At 36.0% G+C, this 24,705-nt stretch overlaps 1 protein-coding gene across 1 annotated transcript in view; it reads right to left on the bottom strand.

Annotated features, from left to right (window-relative positions):
• Positions 1-420: 420 nt before the first annotated feature.
• Positions 421-24,705, bottom strand: part of SLC2A2 (solute carrier family 2 member 2) — a 37,327-nt gene continuing 13,042 nt past the window's right edge. The window contains exons 5-11 of the mRNA XM_074298188.1: positions 19,075-19,190; positions 17,274-17,436; positions 15,548-15,735; positions 12,362-12,466; positions 1,633-1,734; positions 846-1,049; positions 421-744 (exon numbers count right to left, since the gene is read on the bottom strand). Of these exons, the coding sequence (XP_074154289.1) occupies positions 541-744; positions 846-1,049; positions 1,633-1,734; positions 12,362-12,466; positions 15,548-15,735; positions 17,274-17,436; positions 19,075-19,190 (1,082 nt within the window). The 3' untranslated portion in view covers positions 421-540. The remainder of the gene's footprint in view (positions 745-845; positions 1,050-1,632; positions 1,735-12,361; positions 12,467-15,547; positions 15,736-17,273; positions 17,437-19,074; positions 19,191-24,705) is intronic.

Genomic DNA, 24,705 nt, shown 5'->3' on the forward strand with positions numbered 1-24,705 from the left:
TACAAAAAGTAAAATTAGATGAATGAGGAAATTGAAAAATGGCAAAAAATGAAAAAAAGCTTTGGAGGGGAAATCAAAGAAGTGAGATATGGGTCAACTTTTCTGTTGTGACTTGGGTCTTGCTATCATTCTTGATCCTGTTTTTCACTAGAGTTGTGGATGGGAAAATTTCAATTTGCACATGTCCAAATGCGTATATATTATCTGTAGCTGTAGATGTGTGGTTGATACTGTGGTAATATTCCTAAGGAATAATAGTTTGCTAAGCAGAAATAGATCTTTTGTGTATTTCTCCTGCTATTTTCTTGGTCTTTTTGACCCAAGTCTTGAAGAGAAAGGGAAGAGGATATTAGGAATATTAGAACACTAGCCAGCCGCCTTAATATGCACAACCAGAATATAAATAGAAGCAGCCAAAAATTCCCTTGAGGTCTTTTATATTTCCTAAAAAAATAAAATTCTTCACAAGATTTTGACATGTAGTTCTTTAGAAGATACAAAATAAATGTTGCTTCCATATCTTGCGGCCTGAGGGTTCTTTTATGCATTCTCTTTGGCTCCAAGGTATTCGAGTTCAACAGCAGTTTTAGGTCCTTTACGTGAGCCCCCCCTCCTCTTACGGAATTCTGCAGCAATTTCTTCAAAAGACTTGCCTTTGGTTTCTGGAACTTTAAAAAATATAAACAGAGTAAAGCCTAGGAGCACCGCAGAAAAGAGGGCAAATACATAAGGTCCACAAAACTCCTATGGTGAGAGAAGAAAAGAAACATAATGAGTTGCTATAGAGATCTGCTTTCTCTGCTGCTGATGTAGTCAGCAAATTTGTACAGCATCAGTTCTCTTACCGCAATGTACTGGAAACTCAAGGCTATAATGAAATTGCAGGTCCAGTTGCAGAAGGCAGCAATGGCGATAGCTGCAGGCCGTGGCCCTTGGCTGAAAAATTCAGCCACCATGAACCAGGGGATTGGTCCAGGCCCGATTTCAAAGAAACTCACAAAGAGAAAAATTGCTATCATGCTCACATAACTCATCCAGCTAAATTGATTCTAGGGAAAAAAAAAAAGATAGAAATTTCACCAGTTAATGTCTTTTTAAATTTAAAAGTAGACACATCCATCTCACAGAGATCTCTTGCCCATCTCTCTGAAAAGTTGTTTTTACATCAGTCCAATGGAAGGTTTTCTCTTCTAAATTATGTCTGAACTCTGAGTTTCATCATAAGACCTCTTCCATAATACTTCCTGGAATAAGAGTAGTTAATCCAGGAATGTTCTGGGCAATACAGCTGATTAGAAGGTTTAGATAGTTTGATAAGTGGTTAGGGTTCTTGGCCTATGAACTAAGCTGATCTCCATGATATCTTGAAAGTATTACTATTTCCATGGCCCCCCTCCTCATCATTCCCATATAATTTACAAACATATCAAATATTTACTCTCTTAATTTAATGAAGTAATTTATCCCTCTTTAAAGTCTATTGTTTCCCTTTCCTTCTTTTATGTGCTTGCCTTTAATATTTCTTCCTGCTATATGCCCAAAGGTAACACAATATTTAAAATAGTATCTCTCTTCTATCATATCTATCTATCTTTGTGATTAAAACAAAAATCTTGACCAACACCAACTCACCAACAGTACGAGCCCCACTGTCATGGCAATGGCACATACAAACATCCCTGACATGCCCACCAGGAACAAGGAACGCCTTCCCGCTTTCTCCACAAGGAATACCTGGGAAAGTGCAAACAATCAAATTAGGAATTTTATTTTTTAAGCTAGAAATGTTTCCATGTGTAATGTTTTGCTTCCAAAAAAGCTTTAATGTCTACAAATTCATTTAACCCTTTAAATTGGATAGAAGGAAAATAATATTTTATTTCATAGATGGGGAGGAAATGATTTGTCCAGGAATAGAAGTTCTCAATAAATACCTATTTCTCTGAATGGGTGGAGCTCTTCTGTCTCCTTCATTGAATTATCTTCTTCCTCTCCCTCTCTAAATGAAAGTATTCCCTAGAGTTCTGATCTTCATAATCTCCTTTCTGCTCTATATTCTTTCCCTTGATAACCTCATTTACTCCCATAACTTCAGTGATCACCTCCATCTTATAAAGCTTCCAGATGAATATATTATCCATTCATTCCTTCCACAAACCTCTAACCAGTGCCTATTTTGTTTCCAAGACCTTTGGGAAGATACAAAATGTATTTAAGACCTAGCCCCTAGTCCCATGGAACTTGTTATCTAGTAGAGGTATAAGAAACAAGCACAGGTAAATTATAATGAACACTAATATATAAGTATCTTAGAGAGCTGCTAAATAAAATGCTACATGAGTCTTGTGGTCATCTGATTTGGACTCGGAAGAGTCTTTAGAAATCATATAGTCCAATCATCTAATTTAATGGAGGAGGCAAAACAGAAAAGAAGTCCAGGAAAATGAAGTGATTAAGCAAGCAGTAGACTCAAGGTTTGAACTTAGGGACTCTGGCTCTAAATCTAGAGCTTTTTTTTTTTTTTTTTTTTTTTTTTTGAGGCTGGGGTTCAGTGACTTGCCCAGGGTCACACAGCTAGGAAGTGTTAAGTGTCTGAGATCATATTTGAACTCAGGTCCTCCTGAATTCAAGGCTGGTGCTCTATCCACTGCGCCACCTAGCTGCCCCTAGAGCTTTTTTTCAAGGAGAATAAGATTACTAATGAATAAGAATACTAATGAATGGAAGGGACAAAGTAAGGTCATCAGGCAAGACTAAATGGCAGTTTAGTTAGATTTTAAAAGATGAGAAAGAACTTAACAGCAGAAGAGAGGAAGGGAAGGTAGAACATGAACAAAGACATGGAGGGGAGAGAACTAGGGAGAACCAAAGAGAACCAGTTTTTTTGGGTTGGGAGGGGAGAAAAGGGAATAGTCCATTATGTCTAGAATCTAGAGTATGTTGAGATGAGTCATATGTGATAGGAGTGAAAAATTGTGGCAGAATATAATAAGACTTAAATGCCAGGGAAAGGAATATGAATTTTAGTACATTTTAGGGAACCTCTGAGGATTTTAAACAAAAGCATGACATGACTAGATCTATGCATAATAAATATGATTTAACAGAGGTTTGAAAATTGGAAGAATGGCCTGAGAGCTAAACCAGAGTCTATTAGGAATCTTTGTTGCAACAGAGGATGATAATGAGGATTACTTCTGAGATTTCCCTGTGTTCTAAGATTTAGGAGTTATTTGAAGAGATATAGTGGGAGAGACATGGGAATGAAAATGATTATCAAGGGGAAAAGTATAGAGAATCAAAATATCCTTTAAAACACCTCCATGAAGAGATTGGGAATAGGGAGGAACCAACAAAAGAAACCTGGAAGGAATGAATAGAGGATTAGAAGAAGAAATAGGATAATAGTGTATTTTTGGAGCCTGAGGGGAAAGACAGGACCCTGTGAAAGGAGGGATGGCCAATATTGTCAAATGCTGAGCAATCAAGGAGGATGAGAACTGAAACTAAAAAATGAATTTCCTGATTAAGTCATTGGTGACTTTTGAGAGAACAGTTTCAGAAAGAAGTATGGAAGAAGACATATAGTAAGGAATTAAGGAGAAATAGAGGCATTGAAAAAATATATAGGTTTTAAGAAGTTTGGTTGGACAGAGATGGGACAATAAATGAACAGATAAGAAAGTTCAAAGGAAGACTTTTTTAAAATTTGGGAGACATAATCATGCTAATGAGTAAATGAAAAGGAGACAGTGGCAGGAAGATGTAAGATACTTAATAGAGGCAATCATAGATAGTCCAAAATCATCTGTTACAAAAAGGGAGGTTGGAAATGTATTTGAGGAACAAGAAAGAGGAAAAGCTTTAGAAGCCTTACTTCTTTCTTTTGTTTCTGACTTTGATATACAATAGTCTCCTGGTCATCTTCACTCAGACAACCACTAGTATTCCAAATCTATCTCAGTCCCAAAAAATCATCTGGCCCCAATTCTGCTCATTTTCCTAATTTTATTTTTCTTTTTAATGATACCATTATTCTTTATGGCTTAAAATCTTGGTGCTTCCATTTACTTCTTCCTTTTCCACCTCTCCCATGGCCAAATATTGTCAACTTTGGAATAATCTCTCACATGCCACTTTTCATCTCCATCACCTCTCTTCAGGTTATCACTGCTTTCTTGCTCAGCTCTTGGAGTACTTTCCTACCTCTTCTTCCTGCTTAAATTTCTTTTTTTTTTTTTTTTTCTAATTGATCTCACATTGCTGTCAAATCCTAAGGTAAAAGTTTGACTTTTATTTCCTTATTCAAACACTTGGAATGGCTCCAATGTTTACTGAATAAATTCCAATTTTCTTAGCTCCTCAATTTAAGCCCTCCTCCTAGCCTACCTTCTCTAAAATTCTCTCTTCTGAATCATATATACCTGTGCTTTAGCCAATCTGGATTGTATGGTGTCTCCCAAATATGCCATTCACTTTGTTGTTCTGGTTCTTCTGCCTGGAACACCTTTCCCATCCCTTACCATCCAGGTCTATCTGTAGAATTCCTAACTTTTCTTTTAAGTCTAGCTCAAATACTATGTCCCTCATGAACTCCCCAATGAGGTTCCCTTTGTTCTTCATACTATTCTGTGTTTTAGTTATTTTTTATGTACCATCTCCCCACTGGATTTTAAGCTCTTTGAGAACAGGATCTACCCATTGTAACTCCATCAATGCCCTGCACACACTAAGTACTTCAAATATTTGTTGAAAACCTGAGTTAAATGGATCATGAATTGAATCAGACTCTTTTGCCTCTTTGCCAAATGTATGCAACATTTTATTCAGTTGAATTGTTAAGCCAAGTTCATCTGCTGTAAATTTTAGACTTTTTCTGGTTGATTTCCTACAAGTTCTAAGCTTGTGTTAAAAAACAGTGAAGTTTCCATTTACTCTGATTTATACACAAGCTTAATGATAGAAATCCCCAGGATTTTGTCTAGAGCACAGACTTTAAATACTGGCATTAAACATGCACCAGCTTTTCCAATTCACTTCTCCTGCTGCTGAGTTTAAATGTCAAATTATGATCACTGGCACCTGAGCATTCTTACCCTGATCCATGTATCAGAAGCATAAAGTTTTTGAACTTAACTAGTTCAACCAAGTGTACCTGCTGGCACTTCTGATGAAGTTCCTTTGAAAGGATAGAATTCAGGGAATGCTAATTGACAACTCTGTCAACTACACTTCTGGGTGTATGTGTAATTGAGGCCTTTGCTTAAAAGATTACCTTTAGAAGGTCTAATTGGCCAAACCTAGTGTTTGTTGAATAGAATAATTTCCTACCAGGTGTTGAGAGCCCCCCATTGTTAGGGTCAGTGTGTCACAGATTGTATGATTATTCCAAAACTTAGCACATTGAGTGAATTCATTAGCTTCTTTCAGCCATACTGAAATGGAGAGCTAGAAGATAGGAACTGTTAACTTTTTTTTTTTTTTTTTTTTTTTTGTATCAAAAACTTTTTGTACACAAAATTGCCTGCACACACATGTAAATACACAGATTGTCCTCTGGCAATTGGTCTAGGAAAACCTATTCATCCCTTCTCTGAATGATGTTTTAAAATGCATGAAATAAAATACATGGTATTATAAAAATATACTTACTAAAATATATTTTTAAAAACTTTAAGAAGTTCATCAAGTCCCACCCCCCCAAAAATATATCCATGGATTCCCATAGAGTCAGATACTCTCAATGTACCTTTGTGAGAGTTGTGAGATTTGAGAGATTCCAAATGAACTATATAAAGGCCCTTCTGTTTTATATTACAGAACCATTATTTCAGAGTTTAGATCAGATATTCCTAACCTTTTTTATACTACAGATCATTTTGGTAGTTTGGTGAAGCCAATGATTCTTCTCAGAATAATATTTTTAAATGCATTGTTTTTTAAACCCCAAAGGATTCTGAAGAAAATCAATCTGAATATTCAAATACAGTTATCAACATATTAAAAAAGACAAATTCATAGATTCTAGATTAAAAGCCAATTTAGACTGATTCCTTAGATAATGTAATAGCACTCTTCCTATAATCATCAAGGGGAATGAATTTGTAGAAAAAAAATAAAAATCCTTATGGAATCTTGCCAGTATCCTAATATTGTTCTAATATTATGATTGTTTTTTTTTATTTATAATTTTCAGTGTTAGTTGGTATTGTTGATATACTGTGGCAAAAAGATAAAATGAAATTGCTTCACTATGCTTTCCTTTGTGCCAATTTCTTCAAATTCTGAAAATAATCATTGTATTCTAAGAGTGATCATTATTTAAAAAATAAACTCTAAAGTCCATGTTAAGTTAAGGCAAAGTGTTTCATTGAATGAGGCTAGGAAATTCACTGCTCAGATGAAGAGCCTGTAAGAGGTGAGGTATAGAAAAGTCTACTATTTTCTTCAAAGAACAAGAACAGAGGTCTAATCACTTCAAGCTCAGGACACTTGGGCAATTACAGAGATTGCCTCCACAACCTAGTAAATATTTTGGGGGTGTAGTGAATTCTCTTTTCTTTTTTTCATTTACTTTGATTTTTTCCCAATGAGCAAATATCTACTTTCCTTCCCTCCCATATCTCCTATCCTGGGAAAACAAGAAGAAAAAAACCCAATGCAATAAATATACATAATCAAGAAGTAGAAATTCCTGTATTATCCATATCCAAAAAGATATGTAATTTTGTACGTATTCCGCAGGAGGTTGGCAGCGTAATTTGTCATTAGTCATGCGGAACCATGGTTGGTCATTGCATCAAGTTCTTAAGTTAACTTTAATTGTTTTTTTTAATACCTACTTTGACCTCTATTTAATGTCTCCATTAAAAACTTAACACTGATATCATTTTGCCATGAATTCTCAGAGACTATATTGATGACTTTGGAGTCATGGACTGGAGCTCAATTCCTACTTCTGACATCTCCTGACTGCCTTGGGCAGCCTCTTCTGAGCCTAATTTCCTCTTCCTTAAAATGAAAATATTAGGGGGCAGCTAGGTGGCACAGTGGATAGAGCACCCCCTTGAATTCAGGAGGACCAGAGTTCAAATCTGGTTTCAGATACTTAACACTTCCTAGCTGTGTGACCCTGAGCAAGTCACTTAATCCCAGCCTCAGGGGGAAAAAAAATGAAAATATTAGATTATATTTATTCTGAGTGTCTTTCTAGTTCTAGGTATATGATTGAACCACATATTAACATTTCAATTTCCCATATAGTATCTTCATATTTCTGAACTGGAATTCTCTTTAAAAATAACTTCTTATGCTTCCATTTTATCCTTCTCATTCCTAAATCTATGTTGTATCCTCATCACTATCTCTAATCCCTTTATATTCCCCAGTTTCCCTAGTGCATCATCTTTACAATGGTCTTACTTTCTTCGAATTCTTGACTCTATAATTAACCAGTTCAACTATGTTCTGACTTCCATCTATGAATACATTGTCCCCTTGTAGGATCTGAGATCAAATCTTGCCAAAATCTGCCTCTGTGTTGCCACCAGCACTCCATCTTCTTTGTTTTTAAAGGGAAGATTCATCATCATCTTTACTTTGTCTATTACAAACTGGAATATCAAACAGACTCTCATTATTGCAAAACAATCTATTTATTCTTCCCTGATTACAGTTTATAATACTCTCTACTCCAGCCATTCCATAATGAAAATGGAATTTTCCTAATTCTCTTTCTTCTCTTTGTCAGAGAATTTCATCTCCTATTTAACTGGAAAAACTGGAGCTTCTTTTTTCCTACTACACACACCTGCCATATACATCACCCTCCATCTCCTTTTCTTATTCCAATGCCTCAGCTAGAGCTAACCTTTCATCTCATTAAGGCAATCCCTCGGTATTTTTGCCCTCAGTTCCATCCCTTCCAATCTTGTTTTTTTTTTTTTTTTTTTTTTTAACGTATCCCTAAAATCCCATCCCTAATCTTCATTCTCTACTAATCTAACTCCATCCCATCCACACACAAACATGTCTTAATCTTTTCCTTCCTTAAAACTGAACAAATATTTTATTTGATTCTTTTTTTATGATATTTCTCTTTTTTTTTTCCTCATAGTCAAATTCTTAGAAGGAGTTGTCTACATTGGCTGTCTCTATTCTCTCACTTTTAATTTATACCTTAATCTTCTGCAATTTGTCTTTGAACATCACCACTATTCAACTTTCTATTAGTTTACCAATGATCTCTTAGTTGTGAAGTTGGATGGTATTTCCCCTCCCCACCGCCCTGCCCCTTATCCTATTTGTCTAGTCTTTCTGAGTTCCAACCTCACATAATTACCTGCTGGATAGCTCCACTGCACATCTCACTATCATCATAAACTCATTAAGTTCCTCCCTCACTCCCTTCCATTCCTCACTCCTCTTTCCCTTTCATCCCTTTCTCCCTTTCATCCCTCTCTCCCTTCCATCCCTCCATCCCTCTCTCCTTTTCATCCTTCCCTCCATTCTCCCTTTCATCCATCCCTCCCTCCCTTTTTCCTTCCTTCCTTTTTGCCTAAGTCTTCTCTTTGTTTTCCTATACATCCTGAAAAATGATTTTATTAGGGGCTGAGGCTGAACCATTTTTCATCTCTATATTCTCAGTGCCTTGAAAGGGTCTTACAATACTTAGTTCTTAATAAAAGTTTATTAAATTGAATTATGGCATCCTTTGGTAGTGTGAGTTATCTTCTTGTGTGCATATCTTGTTTCCCTTACTGTTCCATATTTCTCTGCAGTTCCCCAAAGCACTTAGTGCAGACCTTGCATTCAGTAGGCATTCCATAAACAATTGTTGACTGTCTCCTATAGTTACAAGTTAATAGTCATATCAAGTGCCATTTTATGGTTCTCTTTAAAATGAAAATGTTGAATTATGAACAGTTTTTCTTGATTTTTGTTTCTTACCAATGACATGTTGGAGGATTTCATTATGTAGTAGTCATAATAGAACACCATAATGACATCCCTTAGCATGAAATGCTCAGGCTCTTCTTTCCTTTATGGAAGCTCCTTGGGCTTTTAGAGGCTGTCATAGTGTCTTATTCCTCAGAACTCATAGTATTCAGATCTATGCTACTGATTTTTTTTTTTCATTAAATTCACCTGACATTTCACTTTCTGTGATTATGCAACTCACGTAATCTCTCTGGCCCTCAGTTTCCTCATCTGTAAAATGGGGATAAGATCTGTACTGTCTATCTCACAGAACTGTTGGAAAAATCCAATAAGGTTAAGGAGGCAAAGTGTTCTGCAAATTTTGAAGTATTTAACCAATGTTTGCTCTCATTAGTATTCCTTTCCCCCTAATTGGAGTCTTCTTGACATCAGGAACAATATCTCAAACAATTTTGTACTCCCTTCTCTCAGTGTCTAGCATATAGTGGGCACATAAATTTTGGCTTCATTGAATTTGACCTTACTTAAGTCTATGCCTTCAAAATAATCAATTGAAAAGTGAAAATGACTTGTGTGGTTTCATGTAGATAAAAAATTCAGATCTTCACTGATTTTACCAGTTATTTTTCTTTAGCTGAATTGGTTCAAAGGAGTTTTTTTCTGTATAAAGGAAACAGCATGTACTCTTTAGTGCCTTATCGTCTTTCTTATCCTGATAGAATTGATTCAAGAATAATTTTTTTTCTGATATAAACAGACTTAATTAGCAAAATACAGAACACTATGAAATAAGAGCCTCAAGTGAATCAGTTTGATTTTCATTTGTAGAATCTAATATCTAAGTATTGTTTCCAATGGACCGTTAATCATAGCCTGTGAGTAATCTCAGTACTTTGAATGTGTTGGAAATGATTTGATTTCTTTCTTTTCACCATAACCTATTACTCACCAAGTTCTGTCAATTCTTTTTTTCTTAATATCTCTCCCAGGCTGTCCCTCTTTTCCATTCCCACTTGGGCAGAATCTGGAAAACTATAACAGCTGGTCTCTCTGGCTCCATTTTCTTCCCTCTACCATATAACTTCCTAAAAGAATGCTTTCATCAGGGTAAAAAAAAATGGTCTCCAAAGTTTCAGTGGTTTCCCATTACATAAAGGAAAAATCCAAATACAACCTGGCACCAACTTACTATTCTAACTATATCTTCCACCATTGTCCCAAATAACCCTCTATTCTAGCAATTTGCTTATCTTCTAAACAGAACATGGGCATTCCTGATACTATATCTTTGTTCATATCATTTGTCTAACTTGAAAATCTATATGCTCCCAACTCTACCCTTTAAGAACATCCCATGTCCTATCTTCTCAATTAATTTCTCCTGACTGATAGACTTCTTTCTCTGCTAAATTGCAATAACAACTATTGGATACTAGTTGGTCCAGTAGTGGGAGTTGGAACAAGGAAAACAAGAGTTTGAATCCCACCTCAGATACAAACTAGTTTGTATCGCTGGGCAAGCCACTTAACTTCTCTGTGTCTCAGTTCCCTTATCTGTAATATGGCAATTATAATAGCCATAGCCATAATAGCCATAATGGGATCGAATGAATTAACATATAAAGTATTTGGCAAACATTTAAATTTCTACAAAAGTGATGGCTACTATCATCTATACTTTGCAAGTTCTTACATGTTTACTTATTGAATGGCTAAGTTTTTCCAGGAAAGCACATTACTCTTTTCAAATTGTCAGGAAACCACTTAATACCCTAATCTCTTTCTTGAACTCCAGTCCTGATATCTATGTGATGGGGATGGACAGCTCCACTTGGATAATTTATCATTTTTTTTTCTAATTCAGTTTATCCAAAATGAGATAGATTATCTTTCCCACTGTATTTGTTCCCTTCATCCAAACTTCCCTATTTCTGCTGAGAGTACTCCATTCTTGTCATCGAGGGTACACAACATCAGAATCATTCTCAATACCTCTCACTCCTTTACTTTCACGTCCAATCAGTTGCCAAGTCTCCTAAGTTCTACATCAACATCATTTGTACCCACATTCTCATCACTCAAACAGCCACCACTTTATCTCTGGTTTTCATTATCTTCATTATTGAGTATTGCAATAGCCTAATCTCTCTCTCTCTCTCTCTCTCTCTCTCTCTCTCTCTCTCTCTCTCTCTCTCTCTCTCTCTCTCTCTCTCTCTCTCTCTTTCTGTCTTTCTCTTTCTCTCTCTTTCTCTCTCTCTGTCTCTGTGTCTCTCTCTCTCTGTGTGTCTCTCTGTCTCTCTCTCTCTCTCTCTGTCTTTCTCTATATCACTTCATATTTTCCTATTTTTATACATATTTATACTCCCATATGAATATAAATTTATTACACCTTTTTTATTCTTTTATTTTTGTTCAGACCTGTCATTTCATTGGTGTATAGGATTTCTTTCCTGGTAAGGAAACTTCCTCTATCACTAAAGATGCACAGCTGGTAAATCTTAAGAGACTTAGTTATCGAGGGCCTTGAGAGTTGATTTGCCAAAGATCAGATATTCAATAAAGATCAGAGGCAAGACTTGAATCAGGAGGATTCCTGATGCAGAGGCTGGCCTTGCCTCGATTATAATATTATACCATTCTTGCCTATATTTATTGTCTAAGAGGTAACTGCCTATTGGATTGAATATAATTCTCCCAAGAGTTAAGTTGTATATGTTTAGAGATACATTTCTTAGGGCCTTGATGATTTTCTCCTTTGTCTTCTCTAGCCTGCCATGGGATAAAAATACATTGTATTTCTTCTAGGATTTATAGTAGTGTTACGCTGAAGTCATTTGCAGATTGGCCAATGGTTTGCATGCTGATGCAATTGGAACTGAGGGGAGAGATGTTCCTTCTCACCTGCCTATTCACTTCTTCACATATTTCTCTTCTCTTTCATGAAGTCCCTATGAAAATTTCAATATATTTTCCCAGAAACATTCTAATTGGATAGCAGTGAACCTGGTTAAATGGATCTTCTGAATGTTTTCCTTGAATGTTAGTCTCTGATAAGAACTACAGTGGAATTGCTTGCATTTTAATTTAAAGCAAACCTCCGGAAAAGCATTATTTGATTTACAGACTCACTTAAAGAACATTAGAATGGGAGAGACTTCAAAAGTACAACCAGTCCATCTTTATCATACCACAAATACTCATGCCATTCCAAACCCTTGCCTGATCAAGATGTCTTAAAAGTAGGTTATGAGAATCCTGTGATCAACAATAACAACATTTGACTAAGGGAGGGGGATGAGTTTATGCACAGACAAGAATGTTTTTATGACCTCTTTACTTCCACAAAACCCCCTTGCACCTGAACAAAGTCACTGACATTTTTTTTTCCTGGAAAATTTATCAATAGGGTATATTTACTTACAGAGATAATGGTGAAGATAGTGTTCACTGCTCCAACTCCAATTGTTGCATAAATGGGTTGTTCCACGCCAGCTGTGTGGAAAATACTGGTAGAATAATAAAAGATCTGGGGAGAAAAGAAAATGCCCAATTTTATTAACTCCAAGAAGATGCTTGGTGGACTCCTCTAGATCATTAAAGATGGGGAGAATAATATTGACTTGCCTGCAAGCTTTGGAGTAATTAATATTATTAAAGTTTAATTTTTTATTTTGATGAATCTTTTAAAGTTTATAGATTTGTTTCATATGTTGCCAGTAGTTTTTCTGATGCCGATATTCTTCCAATGATGTTGTATACTTGTAGGTCATGGAATATCCCAATCTCCGAAGAATCAAAATTGTGAGTTATTCAAAGGCAACTGAGAGACTATATAGCAATGGTAAGAAAGTTGAAGCATCTTACCAAAGATATTTCCACAAAAGAAGTGGCATTGAAATGTTATCCAGAACAAACAAATTAACAAAATAAAAATTTTAAAATATCCAGGAAAATACAAGATTAGATGCGCATGTCATGGCTTGAGAATGGGGCATAAAAATGTTTGTGGCAGCCCTTTACATAGTGGCTAGAAACTGGAAGATGAATGGATGTCCATCAGTTGGAGAATGGTTGGGTAAATTATGGTATATGAATGTTATAGAATATTATTGTTCTGTAAGAAATGACCAGCAGGAGGAATACAGAGAGGCTTGGAGAGACTTAAATCAACTGATGCTGAGTGAAATGAACAGAACCAGAAGATCACTATACACTTCAACAACAATACTGTATGAGGATGTATTCTGATGGAAGTGGAAATCTTCAACATAAAGAAGATCCAACTCACTTCTAGTTGATCAATGATGGATAGAAACAGCTACACCCATAGAAGGAACACTGGGAATTGGATGTAAATTGTTAGCACTACTGTCTATCTACCCAGGTTACTTATACCTTCGGAATCTAATACTTAATGTGCAACAAGAAAATGGGATTTACACCCATATATTGTATCCAGGTTATATTGTAACACATGTAAAATGTATGGGATTGCCTGTCATCTAGGGGAGGGAGTGGAGGGAGGGAGGGGAAAATTTGGAAAAATGAATACAAGGGATAATGTTATTAAAAAAAAAAAAAGTTGGGCTGTTGCCTAGGGTTGTGATATTGGAAATTGGCTCTGAGACTGAGTATTTATTGAACATTTCTTAGGAATTGTCCTCAGTGATCCAACAATGTGATCTTGCACTGTTATATATGGGTATGTGCAGAAAAATAAGGTAGTGTACCTCCCTTCGTGGAGTCAATAGTGTAGTAGCTATAACGGATACTGTATCTCATCTAATATAAGGGATGAATATTAAATGACTTGTCCAGCAAAAAAAAAAGAAAAAAAAAAAGAGAGAGAGAATGTGGCATGTGGCATAATAAATGGACATCCTCAGTCCTGCTCTGATCCTCAGAGAATATTTATTAAAAAAAAAAAAAAAGACAGAAGAAGACTTAGACATGGACATTCCAGACCCTGCTCTGGTCCTGACGAAATTTTTTAAGAAGTAGAGAAGATTTTGAACATACACAGCTTATGGGAGGACATAGAAATCACGTAGGGTGAGAAAGTAAGGGCGGGTTATAACCTGGATAATGGAAAATTGCCCATCAAAAGGATATCAAGGATCTATCTACAAAACACTTTGTGGAATCATGGAACTATTAGAGACCTCTAGAAAACAGTTAATAATTATACTCTTATCCTCCTGTTCTGAGGCAGATATCATAAAAATAATTCTCCATAAATTAGAGTCCACAATTCCCTTAGCATTTAGTTAATCTTATTCTAAAAGTTCATCATCATGTTTAATGTAAACCACCTCAGCTAGAATCCAATCTAATAACTCCTGTTTTCACTGCAATTAAAGAAGCCCTCTGAGAGGCTTAAGAAGAGTTATATCACAATTCACCTTTTCATTTCCAAGTTAATCTGTCCTAATTTTTTCATCATTTCCTATAGAAAGGACAATTCTCAAAGAAGTTTAGAACCCCTTAGGATAAGGAGCCTGGAGCAATTCACCCTGCTGAATACTACTTAAACATTTCTATATATCTATGTGATTTTTAAGTCCACTTCAAATGATAAAGGGGAAAAAAGTAAGTACAAAGGGTGACCTGCAGCCAGAGAATGAAGCATGTAGTAAGTTGGAAATTGCATAGTATAATGTTTATCACTTGATTTTATAGATCTATCTCTGTGTTTCATTATAGCAATATATAAAACTATGTTTTGAAATAAATTTAATTTTAATCTTAAACATCCCCCAAGAGCATTTCTATACACACAGACTATAGAGGATTTTGTATGAATCCTTAAATTTCCATTTTATATATTTCCACATATAAATAAGTAGACATGAAAAAAGATATATATATATATATTTGTATATGTATACATATATATTGTGTTTATATACATATATTCTATATGTAAATGTAGATAAATGCTGTGTATGTGTATATATACATGCATATACATACATGTACACACATTATGTATGTAATGCATGCGTACACACATTATATATGTGATGCATGTGTACACACACATATACACACATATGTATATGAGTCTTGGGTCTCTTATCATCAACTGACAGTCATCTCTTTCCCTTTTTTCCAAGAATACCCAGTTATATCCTTTTGTCACTGAAGCAACTAAAGGAGTCTCAAAACACAGATTCAGAGTTTTTCAAATTAGACATACTCTAAGGATGCTGGTTATTATTGACCACATTTTTGAATTCTTTGACAAGGCCCTTTTTTTCTTCTTTTTTGGAACCAATTTCTATATTAATGAATGGAATGTGAACTTTTGCTAGGATTTTTCCCTCTTGCTAACTAGAAAAAAAATGATTTTTAACTTAGAATATTCCCATCTCTGGGGATATTCAGAAATACCTACCTTTGGGAGGTAGTTGGAGCCAATACTTACAAAATTTTTGATAGCTTTTTTTATGATAGCTATGCTTTCTTTTATAGCTTTTCTTCCTTAAGACTTCTTTCCCCTTTCTCTCCATTTACCTTGATTCCCCTTTGTTGCACAAGCAGGTTAGTGCCACTTTGTGATTACTTTAGGAAATGTAGTGTGTGGGAATAACATTAGGAAACTTACTCCATTGATTCCAGAAAACTGCTGAGCCATGTGCAACATCAGTGCTACCAGGATGGGCTGCCGGTAGCTGGCCATGGTGAAAAGCTGAATTATGGAGACTTTCTTTTCATTGGCAGCTTCTTCTTTTTCTTTTTTCATCTCTAGGATATCCTTTGTGGGGTCATAGCCTCCTCTGAGCTTTTTCAAATCTGTTTCAAAGGTGATCTTTTGTCAGTCATCACTTGTACATTATTTTAGTTATATTAATGGAAAAATTATGAAGTTCTATGACCTTACTGAGATTGCCTACTAGGAATTTTATTTGTTAAACTATGTCTAGAACTTTGGAAAAAAATAGTGTATTTTAATGCATTTCATATCAAGGAGAAAACTTCCTATATATTGTGATACTCAAAAGGAAATAGATGCTGACATTGTTATTATTATTCCTATTTTGCCAATGAAGAAACTGAGACTGAGAGACATTAAATGGCTTTCTTAGTACCACATGGCTAATAGGTGTCAAAAGCAGATTTAAACCAGGTATTTCTGATTCCCAAACACTGTGAAATGCTACCTCTCTTTGTTTGACTTACTCATGTCTTAACATAGAATTATAAATACAGCAGATTATCATTCTCCTGAGGGAATAAGATATGGTCCTCATCTTAGGAAGTTTGTAATTTCTGAAAGGACAATACTATGGCTTTGCAGAACAGTTCTGCATATTCCCACCTGGTCTCATTTTGAGAACTCAGGGCTTCTGGGTAGTACAGTGTCAAGGGGAACAAATTTGGAGTCAGGAAGCCCCAAGTTCAACTACAACCTCAGACTACATGACTGTAGGCAAATCACTTAGTTTCTCAGTGTGTGTCATCATCTATAAACTGAATTTAATAATAGGACTCATTTCTCAGATTGGTGGAGAGGATCCAATGAGAAAATATAAGTAAAGCACTTTGTAAATCTTAAAGTGGTCTGTGAATGCCAGTCACTATTATGAAGGCTCCACTTACAAAATGATCAGCTTGAGTTAGGGAATATAGTCTGTGGTCACAGAATAGTTTTCCCCCTACTTAAAACTGGTTCATTCATGTATTGAATAAATGGCAGATTTGATCTCATCAGTTTTATGCCTAATCTAGTGAGCTAACAGGCTTAGAACATTTAGAACCAATACAAAATGGATGAAAATTCAGTCTCTTCCTTTCTATCAGTTTTTTTAGGGGGATATGGTGCCTGGCATTACATAGCAGACTGTAAGAACAAACTACACTTTCATATCCTGAACAAGTCACTCTCTTTTCTTCAATTTCTTCACCAGCAAAATTGGGGGCTTAAATCTGAAGGCTTCTAAGATCCTTTTCAGTTCTAAAGCTTTAATACTTTAGTAAAAGAAGAAATCTCAAATAATGAAAATTTGGCTCATACACTTAATGACACATATCTGGAAATATCTTAAGGTACTTAATTGTGGTTTATGTGAATGTTGGCAGGTGAAACCGCATGACCCAATTTTTTTTTCCTGAGGCAATTGGGGTTAAGTGACTTGCCCAGGGTCACACGGCTAGGCCCTAATCCAATTTTCATTGCATGGTGCTCCCTTGTACAATTAACCATTTTCTTTCATTTGGAGGGAAATATTGGCCAGTTATGCTCATGTATGTAGTGCCATAACTGATGATTTTCCAAAAATAAACAGAGAAAAGCTTGATTAGGAGAAAACCCGAATAGTTGAGTGTCTTACTCATTTTGGCTTTGTTTTCCTTTCCCAGATTAATGTAAAGGTAGCTGGGGCTCTCTGGACAGAAGAAGAGTAGAAAACATTGAAGGACAGCAGGTGCCGCACATAAGCCAAGCAGTACAGGCCACATGTCAGCATTGCCTAGGATAAAGTCAAGTCCAATGATCTGAAAAAGATAGACCCACACTGTGTTAATTATGCAACAGACTGAGGCCATTGACTAGTAACTGCTTGCTGCATTAGCAAGTCATCTACCTGCAATATGTCAGGCCACATAAAGCGGAATCATTATACTTGTGTTCTGCTTTAAGCATGTTAGAAGGGATTTCAGAGGCACTTCCAGTTATTTCTTCCCATATACTTCCTCAGTGGTTGGCCTGCCTCTGCTTGGGGCTCTTTGGTGAGTGAACCCACTGTCTCCCATTCACTTTTGTCTAATTATTAATAAATTTTAATTAAGAATTTTTTTTCCAAATTAATCTTAAACTGATTTCTTTATAACTCCCATTCTCTGCTACAATAGAAGTAAATTGGTGATGGATTATCTCCATCATAAAAAGCTTTAGATTAAATTTTCTAAAAATTAGGAAAAAATAGGAACATTTAAATTTTTTCAAGTGACAAAATTTTTGATTTAAACAATGGCTGACTTTCGTATTTACCTTCTCTTCCTCTCACCCCTATCCATAACTGAGTCTACTCTTAAAGGTCTCCCTGGGCTCTGAGTTCCAGTAATCTTATCATGATGCTCTTTGGTTCTTGTTGGGACCACAACCTTCCATACTTATTTCTCCTCTATTTCCTTTTTCTTAAGAATTTCTTTAGACTAATTCTACTCTATACAATAGATAATGGAAAAAAGAGGAATAAAATCAGAACTGATAACATTAGTCTAAGTGAATGGAATTAGGAATGAACAGGTCCCAACAAAGGTCCATGGACACGGAAAAAGAAGATGTCTGTCATGGCTCATAATTGGTCCTTTTTGTGCTTAGAGGTTTTTGTTGTTTAGGAGATGGTAAGATCACTAGTTTAGAATAATTTAGAAGAATATCTAATCCATCCCCTTTATTTGCCCAATGAGGAAGATTTTGAAGAGGAAGTCCTTTGTCCAATATCTCACAGGAAGTAGGTGACAGAGTCTATATTTGAACAGGAACCTCAGACTCTGAGAATGCTCTTCCCCTTGACTTCTTCAAGCATCACTTTCATAGTGCAAAGAAAATGGGCAAGAAGTAGAGAGAACAGGACTCTAGATCTGATTGCACATAGCATCAATTAGCAGAGTGATGCTATTATATGTCACTTTCCTTTATGTTTTGGTTTATTCCCCCCCCTCCCCATTGCTTGTTTGGGGATACTACTTAATATGCTACTTACCATAGATCAGTGGTCCTCAAACTTTTTAAATAGGAGGCTAGTTCCCTGTCCCTCAGACTGTTGGAGGGCCGGACTACAGTAAAAACAAAAACTCACACTGTCTCTGCCCCTCAGCCCATTTGCCATAACCCGGCGGGCCCCATAAATGTCCTCAGCGAGCTGCATCTGGCCCGTGGGCCATAGTTTGAGAACCCCTGCCATAGAGTGTTAAACAAAACAAAAAAAATGTGAAAGGATCTTTAAAAGATGGAAAAGTAGCAAGAATGTAAGCTACCTTTTATAGAAGAAAAACCCCAAAAGAATTGAGAGAACTCTGAGATCTAACAGGTTGCTAGATTTCTATTTGCTAATTCATAACCATCATTTCTTATGTTTTCACCAAAGTAACCATGAATAATTCAAATCACATGCTAATGTCTTTTACCTGACTGACAAGAATTCCTGTCACAATGGCCAGCTGGTGCAGGGTACCCAGAGCGCCTCGGAGAGATGTAGGAGCAATTTCACCAACATACATTGGAACCAGTCCTGATACCAGACCTTTGAGAAACAAGAAGGTATTGTGTACTTAAGGCAGAGTTCAGCCAAACAAGAGTGAATGAGAAATCTGTAGATGTAGTGTAACACATTGTTCAGTATCAAAACATCTGACTAATGTCTAACTGTATTAGGAGACACAGCCCTTAGTAAGAGATAGCCCTCAGTACTCTATTGTGAACTGAGGGTAGTTAAGAATTCTGTTGGAGATAAACTAATACGTATTTGTTTTTGTGTTTCAAAGTTCCAAACATCATCTTTTTATGTTCTGGCACTTAGCACTGTACCTGGCACTTAATAAATATTCATTGATTTATATTCAAAATTGTCTTTAATAAGCTAACATGCGATGTCCATCATAGGATCTTAATTATCTTCATATAAAAGACTAAAGAAATTCTGATAAATTTCTTATGATCCTTGAATGCAAGTTATCTCTAATATCAGAAAGGGGGGAATAAAGTTATCTATCATTCCCCAGATGTTATAAAGTTCACTAAATTCAAAGTGTCATCTTGGAAGTAGTTAAGTAAGGCAATGGAGAGGCTCTTGGATTTGGAGGCAGAAAAGACCTGAGTTAAAATCCTGACTCAGACACTTACTAGCAGTATGGCTCTGGATTAGTCATTTATCCTCTCAGCCTCCGTTTCCTCATCTGTAAAACGTAGAGAATAACAGTACTGGCCATTGTGAGAAACAAATGAGATAACATATATAAATGTTTTCTAAACTTTAGATGGCTTCATAAACATTAATTGTAATTATTACTTTGAATGATAATAATACATTTAGACCTGGAAGAAATCTTAGAGGCTAGCCAGTCCAACCTCTTCCTTTGACAGATGAGGACTACGTGGCCCGGAGAGTTCAGGAGATTTTCATATAGGATGTGACAAAGTCAGGATTTGAATGGAAGTTTACTGGCTCTGCTGCATCGCCATTCCTTATGCAATGTTCAATGATGCCTTTTTTAGTGAACAAGAATTCTCGAATCAATCCCACAGAAGAATTCTTTGCGTGATTGCCTATAAATTTCTGCTATCAAAATGAATCCGTCTCATATATTCAGAGGATTGGTTTATGGAGTCTCCTCAGGATCTTCCTTGCTTTAAAATATCCTAGTGATTATGCTGTCAACATTATACCTATATTTCCCCCTGAGTTTACATGTGATTTGTTTTGCCTCTGGTGTGTTGATAAAGAAGCCATGACTTCTCTCTTTTTGACATATGTGTGTGTCATTTAAGCAGAATAGATTGTGTTGATTGATATGCCATTCCTTATTCTAAAGCACAGAATCTTTACATCTTTCTATTTTGGTTTTTAAATTTTGTGGCACAGGCAATAGTATTAAGTGACTCGCCCTTAGTAAAGGGCCATATTTGAACTGGGATCCTCCTGACTTCAAGACTGGTGCTCTATCCACTGTACCACCCAGCTTTCCTCACCTCATTACTTTTGTGAAAATGTTGATACCTGTCTCAACAAACATGAAGAAAGCAACCTCTGATGTACCAGTGAAAGGTTGTACGGGATCAGCCTAAGCTTACATCTGCTGACATATACTCCCTATGTGATCATGAATAAATCACCGATTCTTAGGGGAAAGAATGATTCCATTTTGCATGTATAGGACCCTAGAACATAGCACAGCAGCTGCAACTTGGTATTTACTTAGTAAATGTTTGTTGACTGACTGATGAGCGCCCCTAGGAAACTCTTGAAGTCTCTAAATTATGGACAAGTTGACAACTTGTATCATTGGAGAGAATTTCCATACTGGAAATTCCTCAAGCTAGTGATAGGATATCATCAATCTCCTTGTTCTCCTATACCATGGCCAGATTGTAGCACTCTGCTACCTATTTTGAATATAATGATAAAAAAAAAAAAAAGACTGTGTGTGCCATTCTGCAAGTACAAAATCAGCATGAAATGAGGTAGGGAGTAAAAGGAATATAGGTCAGATAAAGTCTTCTCTAAAGAGATTTTGGGAAAAAGAGTACTACTCATTTTAGGGGAGAGATTGGGGAGAATTCATGGAGGAAGTAGATCCTGGGAACAGCTCCTTGAAGCAATGCAAGAGGAGAGGGAAGGGCATGCTACATGTGGGGCAACTGGGACAAAGCCCCAGAATGGGGAGATGGATGGTGACATTCAGGGGTCAGATTGACTATAATATAGAATGTATGGAAAAGAGAAATATGTTCTAAGACTGAAAGCATAGCCTCAAGTCAGACAATGTAAGAGCATAAGTCCTAAGACTTGGAAAGATGGTGTTTTATTCTAGAGGAATTGGAGAGCCACTAACATTTTATATGGGTGAAACATAGAGTGGGATCTTTTCCTTATAAAGACAATTTTGTTAGAATAACAAATTGGATAGGGGATAGATTTGAGAAAGAGAGACCAGTAACCCAACAGATTAGTGATGATGGCCTGAATAACCAAGGTCACGACCTTGGTTGGACAAGTCATTCAATCCCCTGGGCCAATATTTTCTCTTCTATAAATTGAAGGTTTTGATTAAGGGTCCTTTAATGTCTCTTAAACTAGTGTTCATGATTTTGAAAGGTGATAGAGATGGAAAGGGCATATAAAGCATAATGCTAGATGGAAGGCAGTGAATAGAGTGCCAGGCCTGAAGTCTGACTTTAGACATTTACTATCTGGGTGACCAAAGTCAGTCCTATTTTGCAGTTGATAAAACTGAGGCAGTCAAAGATTAAGTGACTTTGGTCACCCAGGATTATTGAGAAGATCAAATGAGATAACATTTGAATTGCATGTAGCCAGTGTCTGGTACATAGTAGGCACTGGCATAATACAGGCTTGTATCCTTCCTTTCTGTGGATGTAGAATTATAGAATTTGGCAACTGATTAATAAGGGCTATAATAAAAAAGAGAGTCAAAGATGAATTAGATCTTGAAGATGGACTACTAGAAAGATGGCAGTATTCACAGTACAGACAAGGAATCATGGATGAGGGACAGGTTTAGTGGGGAAGATAATGAGTTCAATTTTGGACGTGGTTAATTTGAGATGTTGGCTATCCAAGTGGAAGTGATTAGTAGTCAGTTGGAGATGTGGGACTGCAGCTCAGGTTAAAGATGAAAGATTAGAACATTTGCATAGAAATGAGAATTAACCTGCAGTAGATGAAGACAATATGTGAAAAAAATGGAGTTGAGAATCAAGCCTTGGGGAATATCCACCTTAAAGGACCAACAAGGTAGATGGACACTGATATGGGTGATCAGATAAGAGGAAAACTAAGACAGAACAATGTCACCAATTTGGGGGAGCAGTAAGTACCCTGAAGGAGGGAGTGGTCAGTGTTGTCAAAAGAAAGTCCCAGAGAGAGGGAACTGAGAAAAAAGACCATTGTATTTGGCAATAGAGTGTTAGCTTAGGTAAAGCTGTTTCAATGGAGTGATGGAATTGGAAGCAAGATTGAAAGAGTAAAAGATATGTGTCATGAAGTTTGTGGAGGCAATGTGTGGGTGATCCTTTCTTGTAAAGACAAGATCCACCCTCATGTTTACTATGTTGCATGACATATAATCATATATGTTGTATTCATAAATGCAGATTTTCTCTACTTCTTAGTTTCCGCTCTCTTTTTGGTTATAATATACATATGTGTAGATAGCCATAGTTTTATTCACTTCAGGAACTATGAAATCATAATTTTGTTTTCTTTCCTTCACAAGAAAAAAAGTTATTAGATAAAGAATAAGGAAGGATCAAAGTTTCTAGATTTAAGATTAGATAATTTTTTCCTTTTTTATCACAAATAATTTCCTGACTATAGTTGGAAGCCATTTTCTTTAGTTTCCCTCCAATCTGAAAGCTGCAGAATATACTAGATGATTTCTTAATTCTTTGTATTTCTTAATAAATATTTTTTTAGTTATTTTTAGTTATAGCATGAATATTTTGGAAAGTATAAGGTTTGACTTGATTAGTGACTCAGAAAATTTATTTCTTTCAATGATTTCTTCCCTTTTTGCTGTCTTCTTTGACCATAAGACTTTCTGAAAGATCACTTGAAAAGAGGATTCTTTTTTTCTGCCTCTTTGGAAGTAATATTAACTGCCCCTGGTACAGACCAGATAGTTAATGAATATCAAATGTCAACACAATAAACACTGATATGAAAATGTGTGGTCATTTTGTATCTATTGATTCTTTTTCTGCTGCTTACAAACATGCCTAACTCTTGTTAATTTAAAAAAGAAACCAGATCAACAAACCTTCATTTGACTATTCCATTCTCCCAATCTAATGTCATATATTCAGCCTTTCTTTCCCAGTTAACCTCCTAGAAAAAGCTGTCTATACTAGTTGCTCCATTTCCTTCCTTCCCACTCCCCTCTAACTATTGTAGCCACTGGTTGAAGTTGCCCTTTCTAAGGTTATCAATGACCTTTTATCAATTCTCATTCTTTTTGTTGATTTTTTGTCTACACTGTCTCTCACATGACTCCTTTCAGCTCACATGATCACCATTTCTGTTCAAACTTTTATTGCCTTTCACCATTGAAATCATTATCTTCCCACTAAGCAAGCAGCAATAACTAACTCAGAACTTGATTAATCCAACCAAAAAATAAACAACAAAACAATTAGAAGTAAATAGAATGTTAGATAACATAAGCAAATTAGAAAAGTAAGAATAGTTTACTGTCAGAGGTATGGAAAAAATGTGATCCAATGAGATGGAGAGCATTATGAAATGCAAAATAGATAATTTTTATTATATTCAATTAAGAAGCTTTTGTACAAAAGATTAGAAGGAAAGCAGAAAACTGGGAAATAATTTTCTTGTAAATGTCTCTGATAAAGGCCTCAATGGTCAAAGGATGTGAACAGGCAGTTTTCAGATGAAGAAATCAAAGCGATCTGTCACCATATGAAAAAGTGCTCTAAATCACTTTTGATTAGAGAAATGCAAATTAACCAAACTCTGAGGTACCAACTCACACCTATCAGATTGACCAAAATAACAAGAAAGGAAAGTGATAAATGTTGGAGAGGATATGGGGAAAATTGGGACATTATGGCGCTGATGGTGGACTTGTGAACTGAACCAGCCACTCTGGAGAGCAATTTGAAAATATGCCTAAAGGACAATCAGACTATACATACCCTTTGCCCCAGAGATACCACTATTAGGTCTATATCCCAAAGAAACTATAAAAAGAAAAGAACCTAAATGTGCAAACATATTTATAGCAATCCTTTCTGTGGTGGCAAAATATTGGAAATTGAGGGTATGTCCATCAATTGGGAAGCTGTGCAGTAAGAAATGAATTCAGCAAAACCTGGGAAGACTTGTATGAGCTGATGCAAAGTGAAATGAGCAAGACCAGAAAACATTGTATACAGCATCAGCAACATTGTGTGATGATCAACTATGAATGATTCTCAGCCATACAGGGATCCAAGACAAATACAAAGGACTCATAGAAGAAAATGCTGTTCATAACCAAATAAAGAACTGAAGGATTCTG

Source organism: Sminthopsis crassicaudata, chromosome 3 (assembly GCF_048593235.1).
Source record: "Sminthopsis crassicaudata isolate SCR6 chromosome 3, ASM4859323v1, whole genome shotgun sequence".
Lineage (NCBI taxonomy): Eukaryota > Metazoa > Chordata > Mammalia > Dasyuromorphia > Dasyuridae > Sminthopsis > Sminthopsis crassicaudata.